Source organism: Antechinus flavipes, chromosome 4, assembly GCF_016432865.1.
Source record: "Antechinus flavipes isolate AdamAnt ecotype Samford, QLD, Australia chromosome 4, AdamAnt_v2, whole genome shotgun sequence".
NCBI classification, from domain to species: Eukaryota; Metazoa; Chordata; class Mammalia; order Dasyuromorphia; family Dasyuridae; genus Antechinus; species Antechinus flavipes.
The window spans coordinates 433,875,994-433,896,840 of record NC_067401.1 but is presented as its reverse complement, the minus strand read 5'-3'; the positions used below and the strand labels follow the sequence as shown (position 1 = coordinate 433,896,840).

The 20,847-nt window shown below is 36.3% G+C and overlaps 1 protein-coding gene across 1 annotated transcript in view; it reads right to left on the bottom strand.

Moving 5' to 3' along the window:
- The window catches only part of RGS5 (regulator of G protein signaling 5), an 85,737-nt gene extending 65,504 nt beyond the window's left edge, over positions 1 to 20,233 (bottom strand). The window contains exon 1 of the mRNA XM_051999148.1: positions 20,103 to 20,233. Within this exon, the coding sequence (XP_051855108.1) occupies positions 20,103 to 20,146 (44 nt within the window). The 5' untranslated portion in view covers positions 20,147 to 20,233. The remainder of the gene's footprint in view (positions 1 to 20,102) is intronic.
- Positions 20,234 to 20,847: the final 614 nt, after the last annotated feature.

The following is a 20,847-nucleotide window of genomic DNA, read 5'->3' as shown; positions in this document are numbered from 1 at the left end:
CTTTATGGGAACTTTTGTCTAATAATCATACCAGCAATTATTATAATGTCCATTCTGCAGATGGAGTCAATGGAACTCACAAGCCCATAGAACAATTTAGAATGCCTTCAGAAACACACAAATTCATTAACATTAGATTCAAAGATTTGGGTTCCAATTCTGACTCTACTATTTAATTACTTATGTTATTCTGGGCTCATCACTTTCCTTTTCTGAAGCCAAGTTTCTACACCTATAAAATGAAAAGATGGGGATAGATTATCTCCAGGTTTCCTTCCAACTCAAGGACCTTTATCCACAAGTCCATACTTTGAATCTGCTATTCCCTTTCCCAAGTAGTACCTTGGGCTTTCAATTTCTGATTCAAAGAATGTCACTATCTATTTTTAAGAAATCTAAGTTCATTCTTTCTACATAGAATGGCAAACCAATTTTCTCAATCTCCTCATGAACAACATGTTCATTTTAAAAGGAAAATTTATACATTATCAACATCTGAAAAGTTAGCTTGGGTGAAGAGATTTAATATAATGAGTGCAAGACTCTTGAAGCATAAATAACACTAATCCTATTTTGAAGTTGTCATTCAGTCATTTTTCATTCCTGCACAAATGATCTTGGGCAAATTATTTAGTACTGTTTGCTTTAGTTTCCTCATTTGTAAAGTGAATAGAAAAGGAAATGACAAAATCACTTGAATATCTTTGCTAAAAAAAAAAAAGTGTCATAAAGACTTGTACACTATGTTCATATGACCTCAGACACTCATTTACACTATTATTATTTATGTACAATTATTTATTTATATACTGTCTTTCCCAATAAAATGTGGGTTTCTTGAGGACAGACACCTTCTTTTGGCTTTTGCTAATATTCTTCAGCATTTAGTATCTGGCACATAAGTGCTTGCTGATAACAGTAGATCAGAACCAAATTATGGAAAACCTTGAATGCCAAGAAAAGATATTTGGATTCTACTTATTAAGAAATAGAGAAGCAATCATAGTTCTATGCATAAGGAAAATCTGTCAGTGGAGGCAAGAATGGATTGAAGGAGGCATATAGTATGGGTAGGAAGAGCCCTTGAGGCTATGTAGTGTGGGTGGACATAATGAAATCTTTTATTAGGTGATGGTTGTGGGAAAAGAGTAAAAGACACATGAGAGATATGTAGATTTTATGAAAGGATTTGATGCCTATGTTAGACGGGAAAGAAAGAGTCATTAAGTGCCTCCTATGAGCTAGATACTGGAAATCCAAAGATAAAAATGGGGAAGTCCCTGATCCTTCTTATACCTACAATGTTTTCAACAACTCCAAGTCTTCTAGTTCCAGTTGATGTTAAAGATGGGTCTTCCCTGGAGGAATAGAGATTGAACTTATTTTCTATTCAGTGACAAGCTCCTGCTCCCTACCCATAGCCCTCTACCCTCTACTCCTCAGTAGTAGCTGCATTTATAGAATGCTTTCCTATAATAAACTGGGAATTCAGCCCAGAAAACTATTTTCAAAGCTTATTTGGTAAGATAATCATGCTTAGCAACTTTGAGAGGGGAGAAGGTCTATAAATTATTTTACTTGAAGGACTTGACAGAATTAATATCTACATGTTATAGGTGCTTTATCAACATTGAAGAACCTCCATATGGGAACTATTGAAGATGTAGCACATCATAAAATGATTGGAAGGCAAATGAGCCTGGTCTAGTGAAAAACAACAACAACAAAAAATGGACCTTGTAGGTCCTTTGGGACTCCTGGTTCTTCCACTTACTATCTTTGTGGTTTTTCAACTTCTCTAGACCTCAGTTTACTCATCTCTAAATTAGTAAGTTTGGAGCAGATGATCCTTAAGGATTTAGTTTTTTATTTAAATTTTATTTAAAAAAAAGAAAAAAAATATATATGAGTCAAAATGCTGAAGCAGGAAAAGAAAAATGTCCTTATCATATCCCAGAGAATAGAATCTATCTTTCCATCAACATGCTTGCCAAGGATGAGAGAAGTCATCTAGAGATCTTTTCTGTACTCAGCTTGTCATGCTGGGCCCCATCCAATACAAGAGTATTCCATTAGTGCCCCCTGCAGAAGCTAATCTTACCACCCAGCTTCAACCTAGCTTTCTGCACTCAGAACTCAGAATAATAATATATCAAATGTTGTGGCAGAGATTAAACAAGGTCAGACTAGACCTGTACTGCACACAGTAGAATATAGAGTGAGAAACTAAGAAGATAATAATGTAAAAAAATAATAATAATAACCCAGACACTTTGTAATTCCTCAGAAAAATACTTGAGAAGGAAATTCTAATTGACATAGTTTTAAGAGAAACTTTTTAAAGTAGTGTCAGATAAAAAGGAAAGACCCTTATAAAATATAAAAGATGAAAGAAGGAAACAGGAAAGTATTTGCTAAAATGGGAAAAAAAAAACATCAACCCACATTTCTCTTAATGATAGAAAAATTGTTCCCTTCTCTTACATTAAGCCTCAATTTTCCTTTCAGTTTGTGTATTTAAAAAAAAAAACAAAAAACAAAAAAAAAAAAAACAGAGGACTCTGCTTTTAACTCCCAATGTATTTTCCCTTCAGTCCAACAACAAGAAATCCCAGGGGTTATATGCATATATTTAAAATGACCTGGGTTTAATAGATTTGGATTTGGGAAGAAAGTCTAAATCCCTGGTCACTTGTTTCCCAGACAGTCCCAGCAGATGAGAAGGTAATCTTGCTTGTTATCCCAAATGGGACCTCTCCTCAATCTTGTCCTAAAAGATCAATGAGTCACAGCTCCTACTGTCTGAGATATCTCTCTGCTGAAATAACCATCATTTAGAATATTTACCCTGACCCATGAGGAATAGCTCAGGGAACTACATTTTTTAATGGAACATCTTGCATTTTCTGTGCTTCCTGGATTCCCATGGCCTCATCATAGAACAGATGTTCTACACCAGACTATGTTAAAATGTGATCCTTGGCTCCAAGTCAGTTAATACATATTTGTATAGAAGAGCACTTGATATTTGCCAAGTCTTTTGCTTCACGTTCATGTTCCATGTGTTCCTGGTTGAACAGCTTCATAGTTTATGAATGGTCAAGCATGAGGGTCAATCCCGATGGATTGAAATGATAAAGGGTTAGGTTAAGAAAAGCATGGAGAAAAAAGATGGGAAGGAGAAAAGAACAGAATTGGTGAATGTATAAGAAAGCACCTTACTTCCCTCATTTACTAGTTAGAGAATGTATAGTATTTTCAACATTACATACCTATTGGGTGCCCTGCTATCTTAAAACAGTAGTATTTCTATAATTTCTTTTGAATACAAAGTGTAAGACTGAGGAGGGGGTGATGTAGTGGGAAGATCACTGAACTGGGAGTAAAGAAACCTGGATTTTAACATCAGTCACTCCATCTCTTGATATTAGTGTCCTCCTTATAGAATAAAGAGGCAGTTACTATATTCTAAGAAATGATGAAATGGGTTGGTTGTGACTGAAGAGGAAGCCAGTGAACTGGGACTGGGATGTGTCAGTATTGGTATGATATATGTCAGGTTCCTCTTTGGGTCCAGCAGCCCAGTTTGGGTTGAAAGTGAGGAGTGAACTGGAGACAATCTGGGCTTCATGAACCCAGATGAGAGGTGGCAGCACAAAGGGAATCATGTAGCTGTGGTGGCCAGATCTGTCTCTTGCTCTTTCTCACAGCAGCCTGCTGACCCATCTTTCAGCTTCTGTTTTGTGACCTCTGGGATCTGCAGGCTAAAGAGTTGTTGTCTGGACTTTCCTTCTCCAGTTCATTTTACGGGTGAGGAAACTCAGGTAAATAGGGTAAATGATTTGCTCAAGGTCACACAACTAGTAAATGTCTGAGACCACATATGAACTGAGAAAGATGAGTCTTCCTGACTCCGGGTTTAGTATGCTGATGATTAAACAATTTCTTATCCATGTGGCTATGGGATTTACTTGTTGGAACTGGATACCCAGTACAATGAACATGTTCACTGCTTACCTTAAAAGACTAGTCCCTTGCAAGAGAGTCATTCTATCTACTCTCACAATGATGTTGTTCTGATAAGCAAGTTCTTCCCCACACCGTCAGATTGCTTCACTGTACCTTAGGGCACGTGTTTCTTTGTAAAAGCCAAAGTTTTAGATATAGCTAACATCAACAAAGGATCTCTTGTGGTTATTTGACTTTTTTATTGCTTCATTTTAGGTGAAGTATTTTTTTTTATAGATTTTGTAAGAATGGTTCAAGGTCCCCATTCCTGGAGCATCATGAACATCCTATAAATGACAAGTGTACTCAGTTCAACTTGTGCTTAATACTGTTATCTCTATGATGTCTGACTCTTATGCACTGTCTTTCCTATCCAACATCCCTCTGCTCCTCCTGATCCTCCTCTGCCTGTGTTGCACAGTAACTCTGGTCAGGGTATTCTTTGGATGTGACTTTGTAGATTTTGGGCAGGATAAAAATTTGATGTTGACTTCTTGGTAGTTACAAAATTATTTTTACCTTGTCCATTCATTTGGCCCCTTTAAGTTGCCTTTTTTTTTTTTTTACTACTAAAACTAGATAATGAAATTGTTCTCTTACATATTAAACTAGATTTTTACTAAAATGGCCTTAACAATTTAATAAAATTGCTAACTAATTTTCACAGTGAGAGATCTTATTTATTGTAAAATACTAGAAAAATGTTGTGTCTTTTGTAATTTGTATTCCTTTTCTGAAATTAAAATTCTAATTTCCTTACAAAAAGGAAGGAGGAGAGGGAAGAAGGAAGGAAAGGAGGTGAGAAGAAGGGAAGTAGAGAAGGAGGGAGAGAGGGAAGGAAGGGAAGAATAAAGGAGGGGAGGCTGGAGAGAAGGAGAGAGGAAAGGAAGGAGGGAAGGAAGAATAAAGTGAACAGAAATATACTAGCAATAATGTTGTAAAAATCAACCATTTAGAAAGCTATAAGAACTCTGATCAGTGGGATAATCAATCACAATTGTGGAGAAGGATGAAGCTTGCTTGTCACTTCCTGATATAAAAATGATAGATTGGAGACACAATAAGAGACATTTTGCATGTAACTAATATGGAAAGTTGTTTGACTTGACTATAAATATTTGTTGCAAGTATTTTAATTGTCCCCCCTCCCCCTTTTCAATGGCAAACAGGAGAAATAGGAGGGGGAGACAACAAATAGTAACTAATTTAAAAAAAAAAAATAAAATAAAATAATTAACTTGGATGACTTTCTGGTTTCTAACATTCTACAAATCTATAAAGCTTGATGGATTTCTACTTGGTAGGGTTAACCATAGCCAGTCCAAAAGCAGTCAGTGTTAACAAGTTGCTCAAATACCTTGCTAAGGTTGACAAATAAGCTAAGGTTGGGGGTTACCAGTATATTAAAATATGTTGATGATCCATGTGTTCTGTATTTGGCATGAACTTTTATAATTGTCTCTGGCTTTACTGACATGAACTCAGTAAGTCACTACCAAGAAATATCATATTGAGAGCTGGGTCCCAGCCCAAGCTCACTGACTAGTTATATGACTTTGAGAAATTCCCCCTTTAGGTCTTTGCCTCCTCACCCATAAAATGATGGGGTTGGAGTCAGTGATCTTTTGCAGATTCCACATTCTACAAGCATTTGTTTCCACATTCCTCTAGTTCATTTATCTAATAAACATTTATTAATGATTTACTGTGTCAAGAACATTGATCCAGTAAAGTTCTGGGAGATAATTTAGATAAGGCGTCATTTCCTGCCTTCCTGGAGTTTATAGTCTAGCTCTGGTGAGAAAAAAATGTTATTAAAAGAAATTTCATGATAAGTGTGTTACAGAAGAGTGTGGCAAAGTGCTGTGTAAAGATGACTTCATGGAGGAGGTGATCTTCTTTGAATTTCAAAAGATAAGTAAAGATATAGATAAAGCAGAACAGGAAGATGTTCTATTTATAGGAACCAACATGAACAAAGGGGACAAAGATGTGGTCAACAGGGCAGTTTAGCTAAAGCACGGAATGCATAAAAGGAAAAAGGAGTAGCAAAGTGGGCTCAGTGGATAGAGCACTGACGTTGTAGTCAGGTCTTCCTGTGTCTCAGATATTCATTAGCTATGTAACCCTGAATAAGTAACTTCATTCTGTTTGTCTCAATTTCCTCATCTATAAATGACCTGGAGAAGAAAATAACAAACCACTCCAGTATCTTTACCAAGAAAATTCCAAAGGGGGAATCAAGGAAATTCAATTTTATGACTTAAATGAATTAACACAACAAAATGGCCCCACTTCCCAAAAATTGACCCCACCTAGATTATCTTGTCTAAGTGGAGTTGTTGCCCCACCCAACTAGAAAACTTTACAAAGAATTTACAAATCAATTAAGGAAGGAGAAAGGGAAGGAGAGAGGAAGGGAGGAAGGGAGCAAGCAGGTTTGGATAGTGAGGTAAATTCTTTGATTACATTCCCCAAGATTGGGGGTGGTTTGGAAGTAAATGACATAATCAAAGGCACATCCCTCATTCCCTCATTAGAATAGATCCACTTCTTATTAAAATATTCATTCTTCTCATTACTTGTTAACCAATCAGAGCTGATTGCCATATGCTAGAGCACCCACTCTTCCAAGGGCATATAAGTGTTAAGAAATAGTTATCATCCCTAATGTTTGAGAGGACAACAAGTATCTTTTGTTAACTACTTGCTAGTTGTGGTCCATAAAACTGATTATAATTTACATAGAAACTCTGTCTCTCAGAATTTTCTTTATTCAATCCTCCACTGTCATACAGCTATTTAGTGGCAAAGGGTCAGACTTGAAATCAGATGTTAAGACTTTGAATCCTCTGGTGTTATACCAAAATTAAAGAGAAACACAAGGTTAAAGACTTAAGGGGTTAAAGAAACCAAAAAAGTAGCTTCATCCAAATCCCACATAATTTTATAAATAAGAAAACTGAGGTCAGGATAGGTTAAGTGATATATTTTGTACTTTTAATTCAAGCTATAATATACTTCCACAAAGTTAGACATTTTCTTTGTGATCTTTAAAGAAAAATTGAAAGTGGTATGAGGAAATGATTAAACATAAAAGATGAAATTCTACCAAACTATAATTCTCATAGCACTTCACCTTTTTGGTCTTCAGTTTTCTCAACTGAAAAATGAGAGGGTCAAATGTTGGCAATTGCTAAGGATCCTTTCTACAGAGGGGAGTTAGGTTGGTCAGACAACCTACAAAGGGGCAGGCCCAAAACCTAAGCCAAATTCTTGGCAATGTTCTTAATCAGTGATACAAGGCTCATTTGTGGGTTTTGAGAATCATTTGCCCAGATGATCAGGAATAATAGAGCACATAGTTTGCTTTTTTTCTTTTCTTTGTGTTTCAATCTTTAAGATACACTGTTGGCCCAGTTTTTCTGAAAACTGATGTAACTTGAAAAAAGAGGAGGAAATTGAAGACCTCTTATCTCTTGGCCTCCAGCCTTGATCTGGTTCATGTTCATAATGACTAGCTCTGACTGAATTAATTAATGCTTATTTCTCTGGATTTCTGCAACTCAGAAAAACACCATTAAGACTGGTTCCCCAAAATGAAATATATGAACTTCCTGGAAAAAAAAATTTCTCCCAGGATACCGTGTGTTTCTTCCTAGAGATAAGGAATAAATTACATGAGTGAGACAATAAACTGCAGTAGCATGGTGGGGGGAAATATTCTGCTGTTGGAAGACTGTGCTCAAGTCTTAGCTCTGTTATCTGAGTGACACTGAATAAACTATTTACTTTCTCTATAATGACATTTCCTTGTGTCTAAAATGAAAGAGTTGAATAGGAAGAATCCTTTGCAATAGCTTTTAACCTAATGACCCATGATCTTGTTTTTGTTTTAAATATCTTGATAGTATTTCATCACTGGTCTTCATTATATTCCTATATATTTTACTTTATGGACTTGAAAATATTATTCTGAGAAGTACAAAATCTTCACCAGATTGCCAGTGGTATTCAGAATGTAATTGAGGTCAAGAACGGGTATTGTATTACATCTCTAAATTCTCTTAATATTTGGATTTCTACTAAATCATTGATGCTAGCAAAAGTGCGTATTATGTGCTGGCCTCCTATAATTCTCTATATAGGGTAAACTTAAATAGTCTGCAAGGCAAAGTAGTATTTGCTTTGATTATGAATTTAAGTCAAAGGTAGTTTCTTTGTTAAACAAGTTGGGACAAAGAGATCTTCAAATCTAGGAATTCCTGAAATTGACCTGAAAGCTAATGGATGCCATCTTTAGAAAAATGTGCAGAACTAGCCTTTTAACTCTTTTTCTCCCTAGTTTCCAAAAACTTTAGAAGCCCTCTAGCCTTGCTAAAAATAAACAAATGAATGGATGAATGAATAAATATCAGATTAATCTCAAACATTCTTTCCCTCTTTTAATATTAAAGGTGATTCCTGTTCCTAAGTTCTTAAAATAATGAAATCACAGACCTGATACAAAATACATTTACCAAATTTATATAACTTTTTAAGGCTTATGAAGTCCTTTATATACAATATCTCCTGTGATTCTGATGAAAACAATTAGAAGTAGGTATTATTTATCTATTTTATAGCTAAGGAAATTAAGGTTTATAGAAATTAATAAGTGATTTATGGACATATACTCTAGTTTCTTTTTTTATGCTTTGGCAAGGCACAGTTAGCAAATGCTAAGTATCTGAGATCAAATTTGAACTCAGATCTCTCTGAGTTCAGGTTCAGTGCTCTATCTATTGTGCTATATAGTTGCCTCATATATGCTAGTTTCTAAGACAATATTTAAACCTAAGTTTTCTAGTCTAGAACTCAATCCACCATCGTAGATGAAATGAAACCAATCATTTTCGTGCAAGCAAAAACTTCTTTCAAACTCAGATTGGGAATGCTTACCTTTTTACCTTCCAAAGGATTAAGAAGAATAAGGACATTTACCAGAGAATTAAAGATATTTAAAACAAAAACAAAAACTGGGAATTCAACATTTTGAGCTATACCTCAGTGATATTGAGAAAAGGGCAATAAATTAAGGCAACCAAGGCCTAGTTATGCTATTATTGGTAGCAGGGAGTAGAAATCCTTTGTGACTTATACTTGAAGGAATTGCCTTTGGGAACAGTTGCATGGCATTTGATTTCTCACAAAGCTTCAAAGTCCTTGTCTACTCACAAAGAAGTGTCTTGCCTAGGAGGTATGTTGGGCTTTACAACCCACTAGCTCAATACTAGACGGTTTTTTTTTTTCTTTTAAATTTTATCAGGGATGGGGTGAGTAGAGTAGAAATGTTGCTTTAGTTTTAATGTTACAGGATGAAATATTGTCTAGACTAGGGTTTTCCATTAGTTGGATACCTCAAGCACATATTTCAATTTTATATATTTTAAATAGACAATATAAATGCACAATGATGTCAGCTCCAAATGAAACAGAAAAAAGATTTGGACTGTGTTGCATATGGAATTGTAGTGTTCCAAAACTTTCCCTAAAATAAGGGTCTATCTATTTAATCACAATATTAAACCTGTTTTAATTTATAGATTTGAGTCATGAAACAAAATTGGTTGTATGCTGCTAAATGTTTAACAACTGTTTCTTTGATTTAAAAAAGTATCCATGAAATACTTTCAAGCTTAATCTACATTATTAGAATTTTCTCTAGCATTGAATCTTAAATAATCAAGAAAAAAATAAATCAAGTCCTAATTTGTATCATTTGCTGATTGCCAAGATGTAAATGTTTACATTGAAAAACATAACTATTGGCTTTCTGAGTTGTTTTCTGAGAATAATTAATACTCAGAGGGCAATAGAAAGGCACAAAATGAATGTGCATAAGACATAGCATATAAATAAAGAATTGCAAAGAAGAACTGGTTGAAAAGAATGTTTATTATCCAAAAAATGAATGATAATATAAACATATGTGTGTGTGCATGTGTGTATACATGAGAGAGAGAGAGAAGAGGAAGAGGAGGAAGAAGAAGGAGGAAGAAAAGGAAGAAGAAGGAGGAGGAGAAAGAGGAGAAGCAGGAGGAGGAAAAAAGACAGACTGTCAAATGGATAGAACGAAGGATGGCTTAAATAGCTCACATCCTCCACTGGTTTCATGACTTATTTTGTCAAGAGAACTGGAAACCATGCAAGGTCCCTTAGAATGTTGAAGGGTTCCTCTATAGCCAGAGTCACTCACAGGGTTGGTAGTTGTGGAAGAGTAGTGATTTGCATCATGAAGACAATACTGATATCACTGAAATCACAGATTTATCTAAGTATGTGAATAATGTTATGTGAAATATTTAAATTCTTTTTTAAAAAATAAAACTGATTTTCCAAAAGAGGGAAGAGAAAAGAAGAGGGATAAGAGACAGAGGTACAAACCCAGACATAGATAGAGCCAGACTCTTGAGTCATTATATGGATTGCAGGTAGGCATTACAGGACTCATCCAAGAGGCCTTCCCTGCTCTTAAACAAGGAGAATTTAGCCTGGGATCTGTGGATTTATTATTTATTTATTTTAGTAAGTGTATTTCAATATAATTTGTTTCCTTTGTAATCCCCTGCATTTTATTTCTTGAAAAACACTCTGAAAAAGCCCTGCCTTCATCATAGAAGTCAATGACACACAAAAAGAAGAGTATATGTCCATATTTTAAAACATCTTTTTTTTTTTTTTGTTTAGGTTCAGAATCTATCTGAGGTAAATCAACAATTGAATAGGAGGGAGACAGAGGCTAGGTTACATTAGAATAGCTGCAGAACATTTTCAATGATCATAGGCTGCTCCCACACAGGAAAGTACATCTTTTTTACACCTACATTCTCCCTTTGAAGCTATGGTTCTAAGAATCATTAAATACTCCAATCCCAAGAAGAATCACAATTGTTCATGATTCAAAGGGTGACAGAAAGCTGCATGGTGGGTATAAGGAGGTTGCAGCATATTATCTATATTGAAAAAATGACAGCTTCATTACAAACAGATATATCAAACAAATTGTAGTGAATGTATTAGATTTAAGGTTTATAAAATATTTCCTTAAAATCATTTATAATTAAGCAAATGCAAATTGATAGAACTGAGGTTCTATCTTAAACCTATCATATTGACAAATACAACAGAAAAGGAATATGATAATGTTGAAGAGGATGTGGGAAAAGTGGGATGCTAAATGTATTATTGGTGGAATTATGAACTGGTCCAACCATTCTTGAGAGCAGTTTGGAACTATGCCCAAAGGGTATATATAAATGTGGATACTCTCCTACTTAGCAACATCACTATTAGGTTTGTATTTCGAAGAGATCAAAGAAAAGAGGGAAAGTACCCATTGTTTTATCTATGAAAAAAAATACTTATGACAGCTTTTTGCAAAAATATGAAAGAAATTGAGGGGATGTCCATCAACTGGAGAATGGCTGAACAAGTTATGATATATGTCTGTGATAGAAATACTATTGTGCTCTAAAAAATGATAAGCAAGATGAATTCAGAAAAACATGAAAAGACTTATATGAACTGATACAAAATGAAGTGAGCAGAACCAAGAAAACATTGTACACAGTAACAGCAATATTGCCATGATGATTAATGTGAAAGAGCTGGAAGAGAATAGAGATATCAAGTCTAACCTAGAGATTAAATTGAGATTTAGTAAGAAAAGGTAACTTGGTATCACATAGGGCAAGGTGTCACTAGTATGCATAGAGCACAGGATCTGGAGTCAAGAAAACCTGGATTCAAATGTAACCTCAGGCACTTATCAACTGTGTGGATAAGTTCCTCAATCTCTGTTTGTCTCAGTTATCTGAACTGTAAAATAAGGATAATAATGATTAATATCTACCCCCTAGAATTGTTGTGAGGATCAAATGAAATTATATTTTTAAAGCATTTAGTAAAGTGCCTGGCACAGATCCTTAGGTATTTAATATATGTTTATTTCCTTCCCCATAAGGATGGAACAGAGGCTCATATTCAGGTCATGGAACTTCAAGTGCAGTATTGCCATTCCAATACACCTTGATGTGTCAGCCACATGGTGGCAAATATTTCACAGAACTTTAGATTCCTTGATTTGGAAGGAACTTTGGAAGCCATCCATAATGTCCAACTCTGAATTGAATGAGAACCCCATATATAATACCACACAAGTTGTTACTCAGAGTCTGCATAAAGAACAATGAGGGCTGAGCAAATTCTTAGGGAGTTTTTCTTGTTATTGAGCCTTGATATTGAGAATATAAGAATTCATTTCTGATTCTTCATCAGCCTTTTGGGGTTTTCTTGGCAGAGATATTTGTAGTGGTTGCCATTCCCTTCTTCAGCTCATTTGACAGATGAGGAAACCGAGGAAAACAGGGTTAAGTGACTTGCCCAGAGTCACAGAGCTAGCAAGTGTCAGAGGCTAGATTTGAACTCTGCTCCTCCTGACTCTAGTCTAGTGTTCTATCTACTGAGCCACCTAGTTGACCTGAATTATTCTTATAAGCTTAAATCTGTCTTTTTAACTTCTATTCTTTGCTTCGAGTTCTGCTCTCCATATCTAAGCAAGACAAGTTCCATGTGCCTTCCACATGACAGTCCTTCAAATAATGAAGTACCATCATGTCTCCCACTAAGTCTTCTCCAGATAAAATATTTCCAGCTCCTTCAAATGATCTCTTGAAGTCTTTTATCATATCCTTATTAAATGTCCTCCCTCTCCCCACCCCCTTTGTTTTGATCTCAAAAACAGGGTTGAGATGAGGAACTTATAATCAGGTCAGGTTCAGGGGAAAGTTGGCAGCCTTACAATGAGAATCTGAATCTCAATTTATGTTGGAGAAGTAGGGGAAACAGAACAAGGAGAATGGGGGTGGGGAGCTCGGAAGAGCTGAAAGAAGAAAAGGTGATAACTTTGTAGTTGGGGTATCTACCAAATATAGGTATAGATGTCAAGGTGAAAGTGGGAAGGACAGGAAGATACTATGCTGAAGATATGAGGGAAATGTTGAAACTCCATCTGTTTCAACACTATCATGTGGGGGTGGTACATACTGGGAAGAGAATGCTGTTACGCCATATTTTCCCCAAAGCATACCTCTTTAGCATCCCTCCCTCCTCCAAACTCTTCTATAATATAGTTTTTATACAATCTGAACAGGATGTTCTTTGGGTGGAGGCGTCCAGGGATAGAGTAGACGTGGCTAGAACATATGGAAGCTTGTACAGTGACTGCTTAAAAGGGTCCCCAAATCACAATGATGAAATAAGATCAGGCTTAAGGAGCTTTCTGAAATTTTTGAGTGGGAGATTAGAGGAGAACAGAAATGACTTCCCTTTCATGCAAGTAATTTGCTTAATTTTTATTATTGTTTTTCTTCTGGTGTTGAGTACTATGGCAATACATGTACAAAATTAGTATAATCCAAATCCAGGAAGAGGTGGTAAAATTGGAGAGTCCAGAACAATGGACTATGTTTGTTTTTGTCCTAGATGTTATAAGGCTCTGAGGGTCCTTGTTAGAAAATCCTCAACGCTGCATCAAATCATAGAAGTCACAGACTTAGGCTAGAGGGTCTTTTGAAGGTAGCTGGTTCAGACTCACTCATTTTCAAGAGATGAGGAAAGTCAGACCCAGACAGGGGGAATGATTTGTCCAAAGACATACAGGAAATGAAGCAGAATCAAAATTCTAATCCAGAAACAGTTGCTCCCACTGCTTCATTTTTTAAAAAATATTAAACATTTTTACTAAAAAGTCATTTCTGTAAGTATTCTATGTTTCATTATAACATTAAATGTTTTTCATAATTCCTTTCTCTTGTTGCTAGGGCAAAAGACAGCATGTACTGTCAGATAACAGATCTCTGATTGGTTTTCTTTGTTACATGGGAGGAATCAATGGAAGGGGAAGGGGTGGGAGAAGAGAAAATGGACCTGGAATTTCAGTATTATGTTAATATATTATAAATATATATGTTAATATACACACACCCATATATACATATATGTGTATGTATGTATGTATACGGAGCATAGATGGTATATATATGATGTTCATGGGCATCCACACCATGCATTTCACAGTAAAAATGCAGGATCAGTGATCAAGATGCTATATCTCAAGTCCTTTGCCCATCACTGAGTGAGTTCTCTAAGTTAGCTCCCTGTAAACTACAGAGAAAGTTGCTGGCCATCCTGCTTTAGGGCAGGGAGTATTTTCACCTGAGATTGCCCTACCAGTAAAATCCCCAATCCATTCCCTCTTCCTTTTCTACTTCTACCTCAGCATGGATTCCTCCCTTTTAACAAGGAGAAACAGCCAAACAAAAAAATCCACTTATGTAAATATTCTGTTTCAGTATAAGAGGGAATGTTTTCCCCACCTTTATTGGAAGAACCATCCAGCTGCCTTTTCTGGTATTTAACTTACTTTGTTTACCATAGTTTCCCCTTTGTCCCTCTCAGTTGATTGTAAACTCCTTGAGGTCTAGGACTAACTTTTACTTTTTTTTTTTTTTTTTTTTTTTTTTTTTTTTTGGTATCCCTAGAGCTTAGCTGAATGCCTGAGGCATAATAGGTGCTTAATAAATGTTGTTTGATGGATCAAACTTTGTAATAGGCAAGTACAGATAACACCCTCCTAATATTTTTATTTCAAACAAAGCAAAAGATCCAACAACAAAACTCTAAGACCTTAATTAAACTGATTTGTCATCTCTTCACATCTTTCTCTCTTTTTTGTTCTGTAGCAATTTATGTCCCTTCCTTCCCCACAATTTTCCTGGGCTTCTATTATAGAACTGTAGTCTTGTTTGCATAAAACATAGCAAGAGTGAGTCTGGGATGCTCTGAACTTAGTTCAGCCGGTCCAATGATCCAGGAGGAAAGAGGGTTGAATAGGAAAATGCCCTGGACTTGGAGTTTGGAGATCCGAGTTCAAATTCAAACCCCATAGCCTCTTTGTTGTGTGACTTGAACAAATTACTTGTCACTTGGGGCCTCAGGTTACTCTCTAAGATTAGAAATTATAGGTCTGAATTACTGAAAGGTGTTTCCCATACATACAAAAGTGCACAGTACATTGAGAGAGCCCCAGGGCTGGAGACTGAATGGTTTTTGTTGTTCAATTGCTTCACTCAGGTCAGACTTTTCATGACCCCATTTGGGGCTTTCTTGGCTAAAATACTAGAGGGATTGGATATTTCCCTCTCCACTGCATTTTATAGATGAAGAAACTGAATCAAACAGGGTGAAGTGACTTGCTCAGTGTCACATAGGGCTAGTTAGTATCTGATGTCACATTTGAACTTGGATCTTCTTGACTCCAGGTCTAGCATTATATCCAGCGCACCCTCTCTCCCCCACTCCTCCCTAGCCCCACTTCACTGTTGAATTCAAATCTGTCTTCAGATACTTTTTAGCTGTGTGATTATTAACCTCACTTGTCTCATCCATACAATGGAGATAATTATAGCACCTACCTTCCAGCATTGTTGTGAGAATAAAATGAGGTCATATTGATAAAGTGGTATGCAAACCTTGAATGTCATATAAGTGCTAGTTTTTGGTGGTGTTGTCACTACTACTGCTACTACTGCTGCTGCTGCTGCTACTACAATTGTTGCTACTACTGCTACTGCTACTACTGCTGCTGCTGCTACTGATATTGCTACTCCTACTACTGCTGCTGCTACAATTGTTGCTACTGCTGCTGCTGTTGCTATAATTGTTGCTACTGCTGCTGCTTCTGCTACAATTGTTGCTACTGCTGCTGCTGTTGCTACAATTGTTGCTACTGCTGCTGTTGTTGCTGTTACCACTATTACTGCTACTCCTACTACTTACTATTACTGCTACTACTCCCACTACTACTATTGCTGCTGCTGCTGCTATTACTACTACTACTGCTACTGCTATTATTTCTGCTACTATTCCTACTACTCTGCTACTGCTGTTACAATTGCTGCTACTGCTGTTGCTACTACTACATCTTCTGTTCCTGCTGTTGTTTCCCCTATTACTACTGTTGCTACTACTACTGCTGCTGCTACTATTCCCACTATTATTACTACTGCTACAATTGCAGCTATTGCTGCTACTACTACTACTACTACTACTACTACTACTACTACTACTACTACTACTATTACTACTACTACTACTACTACTACGGTTGCTGCTGCTACTGTTGCTGCTATTGCTGTTGCTGTTGTTACTATTGCTTCTGCTGCTGCTACTACTGCTGCTGCTATTATATATAATTGGAGAAATAATTCTCTATGAAATCACAGATTTATATCAAACAAAAGAAAAACTGACTTCTCCCCTGCTAACTAGGCCTGAGACTAGTTCTAACCCCCTTTAAATAACCTTTTATTTTTCCATCCTTAAGATTCATGTGCTTCATCAGTTTTACCTCCCTCATTTCAGCTCTGAGATCCTCATCTATTCTGGCTCCGGCTGGGATTACCCAGGAGGCTATAGCTTAGCTTGATTCCTGTGGTTCCATTTTTTTTTCTTTTTTCTTTTTACATTTTGGCAGGGGTTGGGGTCTGGAGGATATAAAAACTCTTTCTGCCAATATCAACTAGCAAATCATCTGCAACTTAAGACTTGAGAGGATAAACTGTTGGAAGCTAGACTCCAAACCCAGGCTTTTCCAACTATAAATTCTGACATTGACTTCTAGTTTCTTGTCATTCAGTCATGCCCAACTCTTCATAACCCCATTTGGGATTTTCTTGGCAAAGATACTGGAGTAACTTTTAATTTCCTTCTCTAGCTTATTTTACAGATGAGGAAACTGAGGCGAGTGACTCGTTGAGTTAGTATATTAAAGGACTACCATTTAAATTTAAGACATCTGGTTTGTTCTTTCTCCGGATGTGCTATTCCTTTGCAAAAAGGGTGGGATTTTTTTGGTATGATTAAGCTTTAAAATAATCAAAAATCTTAAACCCCAAATCTCATACAATACACTCATTTTACAGATTTTTCTCTTTTGTCAATTGAGGCACAAAGATAGTAACTCTACTTATAATGCCTGGTTATCATGTCCTTTTCAAAATGTCACAAAAACAGACCAAAAAAAAAAAATCTGTTGGTGTTTATAAAAGGAATAAAAATGATAGTTGCCATTTGATAAATAATATTTTAAACAAGAATCTGTGAAGTAGAAACCTCAGGTATTCATGCAATATTCCTATTTTATGTTTTAGGAAATAGAAAATTTGCCCAGAAACACAGAGGCTAGTATCAGAGATGAGATTCCAGGCATGTTAATATACAGCTTTCTTCCCAATTACCAACTTCATCACATTTCTTAAGGACAAAGGGAAATAGCTATCTAAAATTAATCTGTAGTGAATTTGGAATTGGAGGAACTGTGTTCGAATTCCAACTCTGCTCCCTTTATAATCTCTACTTTTCAGATCTTGGGATTTAACTAGACCTGATGCTAGGAGCTGTATCAATGCAATGAAGGCAGGAATTTATACAGCTTTAATGCAACATATGTTAGTATATTAATGTAATAAGTATAATTATATTTCAACCTAGAAATTAATTCCTATGTGTTCAACTCAAGTTATCCATTGGTTTAAGAAGGAGACACTACCAATACTAAGTGGAAAAAACTTCTCTAACATCTCTGTTAATAGAGTTGTTGTTGATGCTAGCCAGGATTAGAATCAAGAATTTACTTAGTCCACAAATTGACTTCAATTCATACCTTGACACAATTCATCTATGATTTCTCAGATAAGTCTCAGTTATTTGAGGATAGAGAAGTTAGATGGCTTTTCTTTGATCAGATAGCTTGACTGGACAAAATCAATCTATTATTCTTTCAATTCATCAAAGACTGGCAGTAAGTATCACCAGTATGGGAACTCCCTTGACTTCAATTCATACCTTGCCACAATTCATCTATAATTTCTCAGATAAGTCTCAGTTATTTGAGTATAGAGAAGTTAGGTGGCTTCTCTTTGATCAATTAGCTAGGGATCAAAAGAATTCAAACATGCATCTTTTTGCCTTCAGATTCAGCATTCTATTTATATCTAAGTGCCATTTATATTATTTTATCATTGTTTAAGTAATTATGATAATGCTGGGAAAGAAGTCATTTAAAAGGTTAAGCTTAACTCTTGGAACTCTTGGATGTCCATTAAGCATTTAATAAATTAAAACATCAATTTAATATAATAACCTATTCAAATAAGTAATATAAACAATAATTTAAGTTATTTAATGCCTATTAATCACTTGTACCCTTTTATAATCATATATAAACACAGTAAAGGTATTTATGGCAATTGTTAAGTTGTGTCAAGATCACATATCAATTTCTCTAAACAATTAGGGAGACAGATTTTATCCAAAGCAAAATTAAGAAAATAGAAGGAGGGGGGAAAAATCCATCAACATACCACAGTTTCTTGTGGACAGATGTAACTATGGGGTTAAAATTTTTAGGCGTTCAATGTCACATTCCTTCTTTTGAATAAAATCTTGAGACTACAGATTCCTGTCATTTCTGAATGGAAGGTTGCACTGGCAAGGTCCCAGGCAAGCCTGGAGGCATGCTACATGTACCTGAGAAAGCATGCTAGGTAAATAAGCACTTTTTGTGTCCATTTGGGCTTTCTTTTATCTCAATAGCTGATGCTGAGTGATCACTAATATTCTGGAAAAGGTCCAGATGGAAGTCCCTTTATTACAAAGCTACCTTTCTAATTTCTTCTGTTTTAAAATCAGAATCAAAACTGAGATGCCCATGTTCTACTGGGTTCTAGAACAAGGATTTTCTGTCTTTTTTTGAACAGTGTAGCAAGTACCACTCACATTGAGACAACTTCCCTCTCTCAGGTCTTGAAGGAAAATAGCTTCAATTTGTAAAGAAAGGCTTTATAGGGACAGAGTACCCATTATCTTATTTGATCTTCAACCCAACTCTATAGGGAAGATCATGACTCCATCTCTATAGAACATTTCTCTTCCTATTGACACAGTGAAGGCTAGATTTTACAGATAATAGAATAATAGCTATTAGACAATCATCTGGCAGACTTTCATTACCATCCTCTAGTTCATCCCTTCCGGGCTCCTAGTGTCAACTTTCTAAACTTCTAAACTAATCCCTATAATCATTATATATACTAATCATAATTCAGTGGCCATCTAGTCTAACCTGGAACTATTGAGAATCCATTTTCCATCATCTGTAACGTGGTTATCCAGTCTTTCTTTGAAGAAGAAGAACCCCACTTTTCTCCATTTTTCTTGGATAAGTTTTGATTATTAGGAATTTTGCCTTTACATCAAACCTAAATGAAAGCAGGAGAACCTCATTCTCTCCCATTTAACTTCTGGGTAAGCTCTATTTTTTAGGAAGTTTTCCTTCATGCTGTTAAGGAGTGAGAGAGTTCAAAGGCTGAGTCCTTCAATAAAAGGTGGCATTTCAATAAAACATCACAGACTTTGAAATTGAGTCTGGGGCCTTGTTTCTAACAATGTGAGACCTAAATGAGGAAGCTAAGGTGCAGAAAGACTCTTGCCCAAGCTCACTCAGCTACCATATTTAAGAGCTGGAATTCGCTAAATGTAGCAGGTTGATAGAGGGGGCAAATTACATGATCCTGAAATCAGAGGACCAGAGTTTAAAGCCCCCCTGTGACACTTTTTGGCTGTGGGACTTTGGGCCTCAATTTTCTTATCTGTAACCAAAAGGATTAGACTAGAAGATCTCTGCGGTCCCTTTTAGTTTTAAAATCTGTGATTTCAAATCTATTAGTACCCCAACCCAGAGACAATATTATCACCCATTTCTACTTCTCCTTCAGAAACCTCTGCTAAAGTCTAGCTTGGCATTAGCTCCGAAAAGAGAATACTAGAGTTTATTATGGTTTTGAGTCAGTCACAAATTACACCTCTGCTTAAGCATCAAATCGCCCAGCTGCACCTAAGGTTCCTATCCACCCTTAGGCTTTGATTGGGTACAGCCAGTGAGGCCAAAAAAAACAAAAACAAAAACAAAAAAAAAACCTCAGTTATCTCACCTTTCCAGGCAGGAGTGGGGTAGGGCTGCTAATCCCTTGCACATTTTGACTTCTGGATTTTGAGCTCAAGCAGTGAACAGGATGGTGGGACTGGCCGAACTCAACTTCAGCACGCTCTGGGGCTGCCTTTGCCTCCTTTAGGAATATATAGAGGCTCTGTCCCAGCCCTCTGTCAGTGCCCTGGCCAATCAGTAAGTAGTTTGGGAGTAAATTGCTGGCTAGAGCCAGTTGTGCAGATAGAGCTGTTTTTGCTGCTTCTGCAGCTGCTTCAGACAGAGAAGAAACATAAGAACTGAGTAAAACAGGATTGCTTCGTTTGTTAGAGGCAAAGCACAAATATTCCCCATTAAAGGGGATCAGTACTCAATTGCCACAAAGCCCTGAAGCTTTCCCTCTATTGTTCACACAAAGTATCCCAAAGTCTGTGTTACTAATTCCAAATTTCAGTTTCCTGCCTTCTCTCCCAGCACAGTAGGGAAGAATCTTAAACTGTTAAGGTGAATTTATCACTGAAATCCGCTCTTTGAGAAACCCATCTTCTTGCCTTGATGGCTCCCAGGCAGGGCAAACTCTCCCTAACTTGCCCTTTCATCCCCACTTGCCTTTCATCTGGCAGACTCTCATTACCATTCTCTAGTTCATCCCTTCCGGGCTCATGGTGTCAACTTTCTAAACTTCTAAACTAATCCCTATAATCTGCTAATGGAAAAAAATGCTCAAGGGTTCTTAGATGTCAGCATTGTAT